The sequence below is a fragment of the Hydra vulgaris genome, chromosome 05 (assembly GCF_038396675.1).
Source record: "Hydra vulgaris chromosome 05, alternate assembly HydraT2T_AEP".
NCBI lineage: Eukaryota > Metazoa > Cnidaria > Hydrozoa > Anthoathecata > Hydridae > Hydra > Hydra vulgaris.
In genome coordinates this window covers 12,859,793-12,872,968 of record NC_088924.1, presented here as the reverse complement: position 1 = coordinate 12,872,968, position 13,176 = coordinate 12,859,793, and the positions used below count along the sequence as shown (strand labels likewise).

The 13,176-nt window shown below is 27.5% G+C and overlaps 1 protein-coding gene across 1 annotated transcript in view; it reads right to left on the bottom strand.

Annotated features, from left to right (window-relative positions):
* Positions 1-9,559: 9,559 nt before the first annotated feature.
* Positions 9,560-13,176, bottom strand: part of LOC136080585 (zinc metalloproteinase nas-13-like) — a 30,646-nt gene continuing 27,029 nt past the window's right edge. The window contains exons 11-12 of the mRNA XM_065797411.1: positions 10,007-10,120; positions 9,560-9,749 (exon numbers count right to left, since the gene is read on the bottom strand). Of these exons, the coding sequence (XP_065653483.1) occupies positions 9,640-9,749; positions 10,007-10,120 (224 nt within the window). The 3' untranslated portion in view covers positions 9,560-9,639. The remainder of the gene's footprint in view (positions 9,750-10,006; positions 10,121-13,176) is intronic.

Sequence of the window (13,176 nt, the reverse complement as noted above, 5' to 3'; positions counted from 1 at the left end):
AATGCACATACAAATAAATAGTAACCCCCTCAATTTAATAAATATAAAGAAGAAGAAGAAGAAGAAGAAGAAGAAGAAGAAGAAGAAGAAGAAGAAGAAGAAGAAGAAGAAGAAGAAGAAGAAGAAGAAGAAGAAGAAGAAGAAGAAGAAGAAGAAGAAGAAGAAGAAGAAGAAGTAGAAGAAGAACCCCCTCAAATAGTAACTCAATTTGAGGGGTAACAAACTTTATATGGTCATAGTTTTTGAACGCTGAGAGGTACTATGAAACTTAAAATCTATCGATGAATACAAGTCTAGTTGAGAATAGTACAAAAAATATTTTATAAACTTATTGCCCCTCACGTTTTTAGGAGGAGGGGGGGGGAATGAAGTCAATGGGCCTTTCCATTCATAGTCTCCAATCATGGCAATTTTTTGCAAAGCCTCATAATTTGACATTAGTATAAACATACAGAAGTTTGGGTTTTGCTTCATGTCTGGAAGTTAGCTTACCCAAATACCAAAAAATCCTGGGTCCGTCACTAATGGCCATCAGTGACGGATCTTCCAGGCTTTCAGACAGGCTTTCAGACATGGAGCAACACAACCATGGGTGTATATTTATATATGTATTGTTAAACGACTATTATTTATTTAAAATCTGTTAAGGCGGTTTCCGATGACAAGATCTTTATGATCTTTTGAGAGTATTCGCGTTCTTATTGTAAAGTTATCAAAATTTGTAATTATTATTACATATATTTTATTTATTTTATTCATTTTTTTATTCTAAAACTTATTTAAAAAAAAAAAGGAAGATGATGAATTTTGAATGTAACAGTTACTACTTTTGCTATAACAAACTTTATATGCAGGTGTATTATTAGAAAAATGTCACTAATCTATGACTGTATCAAATTTGACTGAGGAGATTATCAACTTAACTTCATAGTTATTTTTAATAAATTTAGTGATAAGCAAAACTATGTTAATTATGTCTCCCTCTGGCCCCTGCTATTTATATTATGTTTCACGGCTCAGAAAAAGTTATTCGGCGAGAAAAAAAACATAATTATAATAGGATGGTATATGGCTGTTGAGTATAGTTCAATAAGATTAAAGATTTTTACTGAAATGCAAAACTTTTTTTTTTAAACTATTATAACATTCATTTGTTTAAATTTTTTATTTCCATAGAAGCGGAACCTTTTTTTGTATTCAAAATATGTTTCTGTCAAGCCCAGGAGAAACTGCGATTTGTTTAAAAACGTGCAACTTGATGATATTGCATTGAAAAGAAATTACGGCAATTGGAGCACAGGAACAAAAAAACATGATAAAAAATTCCACTAATAATTCCCTTGTTGTTGTGGTTACTAGAAGACTCTAACTTTTGAAAAAAATATTCCTTTAATTATTTTATAAAATTGCTTTTATTGTTTTAAAATTTTTTATTAGATTTTAAATTACATTAAAATATTTTTAGCGCTCAGTTTAAAACCTCTTTCATTGTTTAAAAGTTTTTTATCTTTTCAAACAAAAAAGATGTGGTTTTTAATTCTTTTTTTAAAAAAACCAAAATTAAAAATCACTTTTACTGAAAATTTCTAAACCTAAACAATGTACCCAACTCAAGAGTGTATTCGGCTACTTAACTAAATATTCTTAAATACATCAAAAAAGTTTTATAGCCAGAAAAAAAAAATAGAAAAAAAAATGTTAAAACTTAACATGACGTCAACTACAACATTAATAAATTTTATTTTAGCGCCGATTTTCGATGAAAGTTAACTGGTTTAGCTCAAAATTTTTAGTTCTAGTTTTCCATTATTATACTCAATCAATTAGATTCACAAAAAAATCCCTAAAAAACTTTCATGCGAAACTCGTTCTAAGTTATGTAAATTTTTACAATCTGAACATGTGTTTTTGTGTGTTGGTAGTAAAAAATTATTTGGGTATAAATAATTTTCTCACGAACATCAGACTTTTTTAAAATTTAAATTGACTACAAAATAAATCTCAAAATTAGATCGGTCATAGTTAAAACAAAAATAGTCACTATTACAGAGCCCAAAAGTCATACTTATATAGTTACATAGTTACCTACTTTGACAAGTAATCTCAAACAACAAAATCAGAAAATTTGTTCATTTGTTTTACAACAGCGACAAAAATCACAAAGAATCTTAACTTAAAATCTTTAAATACGAACTGTAACAACTTATTTATAATTCTAAAACTATTTTTGAAAGCTTCAAAATAAATTTCAAAAAATTTGTTTAAATTATTAAAAATAAATTGCCTAATACATAAATAATCTAATCTTTAATAAATTATTTAATTTTTTTTTGGATCAACTTACTTAGTTTTATTGTGAAATATTACAGTTGTTAAGATGATTTAACATGACTAATGAATATTGGATCGGTAATGGTTTTGGTTATTTATAAATCTTTTTTGGTGTTATAAATATTATAGACTTATTGCCATATAGAGGCCACATACCAAGGTCTACAAAGACAAGTTCAGCTCAAGCCCAAGAGTAAGTGAGTTTAATAAAGAAAAATCGTAAATAAAAGGTAAAAGTCAGAAATAGTTGTTTTTGAAAGAAAGTAGAGAAAAAATATGACAGAAATTGAACAGGGTATTAGAATGGGACATTTACTGTGCAAGTTTAAGTATCAGTAGATAAATAATTATGATAAGATCACAAGGATCTTATCATCAGAACCCTAAAAAAATAAACAAAAAATTTTCTAAGTACTTTTTAATGTATAAGCAACAATAAAGTAAATTAAAAAAAATATATATATATATATTTGTATATATATATATATGTATATATATATATATATATGTATATATATATATATATATATGTATATATATATATATATATATGTATATATATATATATATATATATATATATATATATATATATATATATATATATATATATATATATATATATATATATATATGTATATATATATATATAACAACTTTAGAGAAAAACAATAATAGCAATAATAATAAAAATAATAAAAGTCCAAAAATAAAGTTAAATTGTAGATAAATAAGTTTGTAATAAAATGTTATTGAGGGAAGGAGTTATCTATTTTATTCTGCTTTTAAAATGAAGAATAGAATTTGGTTGATCGAAATCAAAATTTGGCAAAATAAGTTAATTCCATTGGTGCGGTGCACGATAGGCAAGGAAAAATTGATTAAAATTTGTGTCACAAAAAGGTTTGTTAACAAATTTATATTTTTAAGAGTGTATTTTTTGCAGAGTTTTAAATTAAAAAGTACTTTTAAGGCGGAGTATGTTTTTTTACACTTAAATAAAGTATAAAACTTTGAAACGTTGATTTAAAAAGTAGATAAAATTTTCTCTTTTTAAGTTTTACAATGAGAAAAACGATCAACTAATTTAATTATGCAAATTGCTAGTTGCTGAAAACGATGTAATTTTCTTTTTTTAGGACCTTTACGTCATAACACTCTCTTGCAAAAAGTTTTTTAAAAATTTTACTGTCTGTTATATAATAGGCGCGAAAAGATACGATATGGTTTTTCCAACTAGTATAACAAGAACATTGCTATTCTGCGATCGTTTTTGAAGAAACTAAAGATTAGAACGAAGAAATAGTGGTGCTTTATAACAGTTTAAAGTTGTATCATTGTGTTAAACTCAGTATTCTGATGGTCTAGCAATGGAATAGTGATAACCCATTTATAATAATTGGAAATGCAATTTTTAGGCTTTTTCAAAGGATATTTGAAAGTGTTGATCAACAATATTTTTAAGTGGAGATAACACCTTCTAATGCTTGAATAAGATTCAAGCTATAAAAAGAATCATCATTACTTGCTGCATAATCATGTAATTAAAAGAGTAAAATCACAAAAATTACTTTATATACACAGCGCAACAATAAAATCAAAACTTGTAATTAACTTCAGTAGAAATGAAGTAGTAGAAGAGGTTCCGCAATTAAATGTACTAACAATATTTAAAGACATTTGTCAAGACAAAAACCACAGAAATTAAAAAACTTTGTAAAGTATCCATGCCATGATTTCCCAAATCATAATATTTAAAGAAAAACCAATAATAGCTTTTTTAAATTACTGTGTAGAAAAGAACAGCAAAAATATTTAAAGTTCTTTATTAACTTAAGAAGAAGATAAGACCCTTTGAAAACAAAAGGGGTAATAATTCTCAGAAGTTTAAAATACAGGGATAAATAATTTGGCTAAATAATAATTTATACTTAATAAGTCCAAAATCTTGATATAGAAATTCCATTTTTTGCGAAAAATGCTTGATTATCCACTCCAAAAAACTAAAACTTGTTCTTATCGATGCAAAATTAAAAAGCTTCTTCTTGTATTGGCTCTCTGTCTTCTTGTATCCAAAAGATAATATGATTACGAAAATAATATGCGATTAATATAATATTTGGTTGCCTAACTTTAAAGAAAGTTATGCTTTTCTCAAATATTTCTCTCCAACGAAGTAACTTCAATTCGTATTTTCTATGGAGCGCGAAGAAAACCTGCAAGTTAAGCAACACATTAAACTAAGTAATAAATTAAATAATAAATTACGGAGTGTGTGAGCTGAATGAACAGTCCGAATTTCATTTTTCATATTTGAAACTTTTTCTTTCCTTAATGATAATAAAAAACGCAAGTTATTAAAAAGATACGCGGTCTTATGTAAGAAAACTGGGAATGTCCATTGATATATTTTAATGTATACTTGTTGTTACTAACTAATTTTGCCTCCTGACTATAGTGAAACATTAAATCTGATAAAAATTTTAATCAGGTTGTGTGTGAAAAGGAAAGTCCAAAATTTGTTCTAACTGAAATAATCAATTTGGTTTTTTTTTTAACTAATAAAAGAAAATATTTAAATAATAAAGTTCTAATCTAAATTTAAGTTTATAATTCAAGTGGCTGGTTAGCTCAGTTAGTTAAAGCTTCAAAGGAAAAGTTAAATCCCGGACTGTTGTGCGATATGAGTTCAACTCCTGTCACGGCGAATTCAGCGCTTGAGCAGTACGGTACAAAGCCTATCCACTCTGTGATGTCCTGCCGGACCTCAGAATTTTATAATATAAAGTAGCGAAACTTTTTTTTTTTATGTACCTAAAAGAATTTCGATCTAAGTTATAACGATGCCATCATTTTGTGCTGCTATAAACTGTGGTAATAAAAGTGGAAAAAACTGTAAAGATATTTCATTTTTTCGTTTTCTTAAAGACGAAAAAAGGCAAGCTAATTCATATATTATTTATAATAACTTTTTTTTTCATAAAAAGTTTATAAAATTATTATTGTAGTATTTTAAAATATATTCTTTTATTGTTTAATTTTTAGATGTAAACAGTGGGTCATCAACTGTCGTAGGAAAGATTTAGACGAAAAAGATTTTGTATTTTTAAACAAAAACTTTTATTTGTGCAGTAATCATTTTGAACATACAATGTATGGAGGAGGATTTGGGATGTTAAAAATAGTAGGAATTGCTGATTGTAACAAACGTTTTCCATTATTATTTGTAGAATAATACATTGTATGTATTATTCTACAAATCCTCCTCCACTTGTTGATTGCAAAAGGAAATCACCAGTTGAACGTCATTCGTTTCCAGCAAAAAAGCAAGGTGTTTGTTTACCTGTTAATTCAGATAGTAATTTAGAGAACAAAATTTCTACTAATGAAATAAATTTCAACAAACTTCAAAGGTTACTATTAACATTGCGAGTCAAAAATTCTAGACTACATAAACAAGTTCGACATTTAAAATCCAAACAAAAAATCCAAAAAAACTGTGATGGGTCTATAAAACATATTTTAAATTTATCCAGGAAATAGTCTTGTTATGGATGAAATGTCATTAAAGCAGCATTTAGAGTATGATAGAAATTCTGACAGGGTTTATGGTATGAAAAATGGAAAACTTTTAAATCAGGCTCTTGTAATTATGGTTAGAGGCTTGGCAACTAAATGGAAACAACCAATAGCTTATTTTTATAATAAGGGTAGTATTTGGATTTTATAACTTGAACTTAGACCATATAATTTTAAATTTGCTTGAGTTAACTGTTAATACGGGATTTTATTATGCAACATTTTGGTTGGTATGCGACAGATACTTACATATAAAATTGAATATAAAGTACATCATCTTGTGGTGCAAAAAAAAAAACAGTTATTTCAGCTACGATTGTATGGATTATATCTCTATTGAGTTCAGTTTTGTCTTGTTATGAAATTTTTCGCAACATTGCTCTTAATTATGTCTGCTACGATTTTATTATAATTTGTTTTTCCGCCTTTGTCTTCACATATGCTTTAATAATTTTTTATAAATATAAAACTAAAGTCCAATCAAACCAAAAAGGTAAAAGTATATTTAAAGGATTTATCATGATAAGTATTTTGTTAACAATATTTGTACTTTTGGTTAGCACACCTGACGTAATATGGGCTTATGATTACTACTGGTCTGTTCTTAAGTTACATGTATTTGTGAACCTATTTTAACTTCTGTCTTTATGGACTGATGCATTAGTTATATATTTGCATCACCCTAAGTTATGTTTTTTTTCAAAAATCAAATTCAATGTTTATTTGAAAACAGAGAAGTCACTACAAGTGGTGAGGTTTAGGTCATAAGTTTATTGACTAACGAAGTAAACACACATATTTAGCTAAAATAAATTTATCTATAGCTCTGCCTATAAAAAATACTTCATAACAGTTTTTGAAGAGAAAACCACGAAAAAATTTTTGAGCATTTTTTAACTCGTTTTTACTAAGAAGGTTTTATTAACTAATTAAGGCGTTCAACTGTAGTGGCTGTTCCAAGTCCATTTTTAGTTTATATTGTATCAAACTCTTTATTGTATTAAATTAATTTTTTAGTTAGATAAAAATTAATTAAAAAAACTCTTTTGGTATTGTATTAAAAACAATTGCAATTGCTTTTGTTCTAACAATACCAAAAAATCCAAAATAAATAAATAAAGTTACAATAGCTGTTATATTGTTTTGATGAAAATTACTTACAATTCCTATATCAGCATATTGTTGCAATTCCTATATCAACATATTGTTACAATTGTTACTAATTATTAAAGTTTAAAACTTGTTGTATTTTAATGTATTTACATTCTTGTTCCACGCATTACTTGGGTATTGTCTAAACTAGGATTCAGATAATTGTAGTTTTAATGAAAAAAATAATCAAAACAATAAGTATTGTTGTTGTATTAACATTTTTTAATACAGTAACAAAGTTGATACAAAAAGGGGTCAATCGCATCAAATAACCTCCTCCACGGTACATTGCCTGTACTCAGAAGCAATTCTACAAATAAACTGAGGGGGGTAAAACAAAACTTGAAAATCATTTTCTTTAGGGGGTGCAACACTCACTTAACTTTTTCCATGTTTTAAAATGCAAGAGCAAAATATGTTGCGTTAGCTTGCTAACGCACAAGCTAATCAAGCTTCTTGTGCATACCTTAGAAATTGCAGTATTTAAACAAATACGGCATGTGCTGAGCTCTCTTGCAGCTCCTGCGCTCTTACATTTTTGACTCTTATTCTCTTGAACTTTTGCACTCTTGTATTTTTATTTTAATCCAATATTCTTTTCACTAAAACATTTAAGAAGTAATACTCACATTGCAGTTTTATTCTAGAGATAATACCTACCTCACAAGTATAGCTCTTTAAAAAGTTTCTCTCGACTAATTAAATTAAGCAAGTGTTGCATCAACTAATTTTTACATCAATTATCCGGTTGTTCCATTCTAATTGGCACTGTTGCATTAGTATCATAGATATATAAATTACAATACTTGGGTTGAACACCTTTATCAGGTCTCAAATTTCCAACACGATGCAAAATTCGCCCGCAGATTTAAAACAGGATGGACCATGATTTGGCGTAGGATCAATTTTGGTTGTAAACGAAGCAAATGTGAGGCCTTATTTATATATTAGTGAGGCATTATAGCTTCATAATAGTCACTGAAACCGGGATTGTATTAAAAGTGCGAAGCAAAATGCAGATCGAAATATTGACTCAAGTCCTTTGTGGTAGAATCTGTTGAGCAACTTGATAGAAGAAAGAGATTTTATTTGTCCAAAAGTATTTGACTGCTTTAGAACATCTGTATGATGGGTTTCTTCAATCAACTCCTCTTCTTTTATATCATTTACGTAGAAATTTGCCAGGACTTCACTAGAAGGAGATGGAGAACACCATATGAACAAAAACATATCCGTCGTCTTTTGAGCTGTATCCATTCTGTTACTTATCTGCTTGAGCAGCTTGTCAAGAGCAACATTAATTACGCTCACCTCAAAACCCTTTGATTCTTCTTCGTGAAATGTGGGTTGTGTTCATAGACTGGCCGTAAAGTATTTTCCTTTTCCTTGTCCTCTTTTTAACAATATCATTTTGAAACCCAAACGAAACTAACTCAGATGCAACCAGTTTTCCTTCTTAGAGGATTTGGGGCTAAGAGGAACGTGGTTGATCATTGATTAGAGTCTCTAAAAACTTCATCCAAAGAAATGCTTTCTGATTGAAGGAGACAGACATCGTTGAAACATAGGAGAGCCTTAAACCAGAAAGAAGTCAAGATAATGAATTCAAATGATTGAACCCACTTTTTGAGTGCCTTAACTTAAGTCAGCTAATGATCTTCTTAGTCATGTTCTTCAAAAAGTTTCAAGGACTTCAGTGTTTCATTTGGTCGTTTCAACAATGGCCAGACAGCCTTTATGTGCGCACTCCACCTTGTTTGGGACGTTTGGTGAAGGGACTACCCAGTTGCCTCAGTCAAAGTTTTCCACCGCTTAAGGCTATAAAGTATATACAACGATTGGATGTTGCCAAAGTAGTTCTTGACTACAGTAGAGGGTTTTTCAGAATAAACGCCCGCTATATTGAGACTATGCGCACTGCAAGGTATGAACAAAGCTTCAGGATTTTTCTCGAGAATGATAACTTGCACTCTTTTGTATACACTGTACATAATAGCCCCGTTATCATAGCCCTAGCCCATACAGTTCTTTAAATCAATTTGGCTTTGATCCAAAATGTCGATAACCAACTTCACAATGTCAGAACCTTTTTTTTCCTCCAGACTTTTTACCTTCAGAAAACGCTCTTTTACTATCCATTGGTTGTCAGATACTAGGCGGACAAATCGAAGAACAAAAATGATTTGTTCAGTATGTCCGGAGTTCCATCAACAATAATGGAAAAATAAATGGCTGTGTGGACTTTGATAATAGCAGTGAAAAAAGTTTCAAAAAATGGCATAATGAACTCATTTTGAGCTCTCCAGCTCAAATAGTGCGCCTGCCTTCTTGTTCTTTGTTTTTGGTGTCGAGAAGTCAAGAAAATTCTTCTAGATGGAACTGAAGTGTCTTATTGTGTTCATACAAGTATAAAAATGTTTTGACTACCTCGATTAAAATACCTCACAGTGTGTTGTCGAAGCAGACGTCATATTACGCCGTAAAAAACCAATCGAAAATAATTACAAAAACATGGTTTATTTATTTACACAGTTTTGATAACTCATGCCTTTTAAATTATTATATATTCATAAATAAATTAACAAACTTTGCATGATTTTCGACAAGCTGTCAACATATAATCTTTATTTTTGGTGCATTCTCCCGATTTCGCCCAATCAGCGCATTTTAAATCATCATCAACACAACCTAAAATTAAAAATGAGATTAATAAAATTATTTGTTTATTATTTAATCGAGTTTCAAAATCAAGTTTTAATCAAAATTTTTCTAACCTTTAAACACTTATTTAATTTTACTTTATTTTTTAAAAGTTCTTGTTTATGTTAATTATAAAACTTTATTATATATTTTTTATGATAGATTATTTATTTTTGTTTTTTATTAATACATAGTTTACTTTATCTAAAAAATGATTTTTAGGTCCGTCAAATTACACTTCATACCTGCGCAAACATTGCAAGATTTTCGGCATGTTGATAACATGTAATCTGGATTTTTCTTACATTCTCCTGATGCAGCCCAAGCTGCACAATTCATTTCATTATCTTCACACGCAGCTTAAAGGAAATAAAAAATTATCGTTTGACAAAAATTTTTACTTGTAGTAAAAATCACAAAACTTTAATCCAATTTAAATTATCAAGTTTATTTCTAAGTAATCTGATTTAAAAATGATGTGATAATAACAATAATAACCAAATAATCTAGGATAATCAAATAATCCTCAACTCTATCTTCAACCTTTTCAACAGACGTATTAGTAATATTTTCTAAATTTAGTTTACTAACACTCTAAAAACAATCCGCTAGAAAAAGTAACGGATTGTAATTCTTTACCAAAAAACAAAAATAAATAACTATATATGGATTTCTTAAAATTCTATTAATTCAACTGGGTTATTATATGTTTCCATATGATTTTATTTTGCAGTTTTAAAAATGTTGTCAGTTTTTTCTTAGCTTTTAATTATATTATTACCGTGAAAAATGGTTTTATGGAATGTATAATGTTAAAATCTTATCTGTAATTGTCATTATGCAAATTAATCATGACATTACCACTCAAAGTATTCCATATCATATTATAATATAATAGAGAACATGTCAATATTCATTCGAGCGTGTTTGACACAATACTCTTGGCAGCCATTGCAACCAATGTAATAGCGTGAAAGTGTTTCAGCACTTATTTTTTATAAGAAAAATTATAGAAAGTGTATGCAAATATCTAACTTACGTAAACTTCAAATTATGTAATGTTAAAACATACTAAAACATATATCAAGTTTTACAGTTTTACTTTCACTTGAAAATTGCATTGCGGCATCCATCTCCTTAAGACCTTTGATCTGTTGCACTTATTTCCGTTTTATAAAGTTTTTTATTTTTTATATAGTTTAAAAACTTTCAATAGTTTATATGCCTGTGTGGCCGAGTAGTTAGCGAGTCGATCCACTAATTCTAAAGCTCTGGATCGATTCTTACCTCTGGCGTTTTTATTTTTGTTTTTTTTTAATTTAATCTTTTTCTATTTTTCTAAAATACAAAATAAAACACTTTTGAAGAAAGTTTGTTTTTAAAGAAAAAAAGTTGCTTTGTTGTGCATTTTAAATAACAAAAATTAAAAAAAAGTAAGCCGATGATATAAACTTGCCGCGCGGCGACCTCAACTTTTTTAAAACAGGAATGGGGTTTAAAAATATGTTTTTATTATTATATATAAATATTAATTTTATATTTAAAATAAACTATTTTATTAAATTTATAATTTTTAAAAATAATAAAAAGTTAAATATGCCTAATATTAAGGTAATAAGAAAGATTAAACTTTTACTACTATTTTGCTACGCCCCTGTTAAACGTTCGAAACCAAGAGAATAATTTTTTAATGTTTTACATTAAAACATTATACTTTAGTAGTTTTAAAAACAGATAAAAAAACAGAAACATGTTCTGTTTTATAAATGATGTATTGAAACTGTATTTTGACAGGATGTTATTTTTATAGAAGTTAAAGTTGACCTTAATTAGTATTTTTGTAGTTGGTTAATCTACCAATTGTTAATTGATGGTGCAGATGTACTTAAATTTTTTTTTGTAAATATTTTGCAAACTTTTTTTTAATTATTTTGCTTTGTTATTATGTACAAATAAATTGATTTCTAGTTAATACATGTGGTGTATTTTTTTCTTTTTTTAATTCGATTTTTTTTTCGATTATTTCGATTTTAAATTTTTTTAGATTAGGTAGATGACGTGTTTGTTCAATAAAGTCATACAATTAAAAACTATTGAAAACTGTTATGTCTTGTTAATTTGTTAATAAATGAGTAAATAAAAATATCTTTTGTTTTACAAAGCTATTAGGCATTTTTTTAAACCACAATCCGTAATGATTCGATGCGAACGTCAATGCAAATATCTAACATTTAAACCTAAGTTTTGTAAATTATTTAAAATATATTTACAGATTTACTTTTCCTTGAAAATTTCACTACGGCAAAATCTTCTTAATTTTGATTTATTGCATTTATATGCCGTTTTATAAAGTTTAATAAGTCTTTGTTTTATTAAACAGTTTTACAAGATGATAAAGCATGCCAAAATGGGTGAAGTGCTTCGTGTAGGTTAAAATCCTTTCGCTTACACTTTTAATTTTTTTTTTTAATCTTTTCTAATTTTCTAGAATACAAAGTAAAACCTTTTATAAGGCGTATGGATATTATATGGATAACATATATAAAGATATTACATACTATTACGAACGAAAGGAAGAGAAAAAGCTTTTTAAAATTTCTAAAAACATGAAAACACCGTTTGAAATTTTTTGCGCATATGTCTATACATATATATATATATATATATATATATATATATATATATATATATATATATATATATATATATATATATATATATATATATATATATATATATATATATATATATATATATATATATGTATATATATATATATATATATATATATATATATATATATATATATATATATATATATATATATATATATATATATATATATATATATATATATATATATATATATATATATATCAGTGGCAGATCCAGCATTTTTTGATCTTTGAGATTCCAGACATGGAGCTAACTTCAAACATTTATATGTTTATACTTATGTCAAATAATGAGGGTTTGCAAAAAGTTGCGATGATTGGAGGTTAGGAACAAAAAAGCCCCAAAATTTTTGCAACACCTGCCCCAAACGTGAGACAACTTTTATATGATCATAATTCTTGAACGCTGAGAGATAATGCTATGAAATTTAAAAACTATCGATGAATGTAAGTCTAGTAGAGAATAGCACAAACAAATTTTTATCGACTTGTTGCTCTCGCGTTTGAGGCAGGTGTTGCAAAAATTTTGGGGCTTTTTTGTTCCCAGCCTCCAATCATCGTAATTTTTTTGCAAACCCTCATTATTTGACATAAATATAAACATATAAATGTTTGGAGTTAGCTCCATGTCTAGAAGTTAGCTATCTCAAAGATTAAAAAATGCTGAATCCGCCACTGTATATATATATATATATATATATATATATATATATATATATATATATATATATATATATATA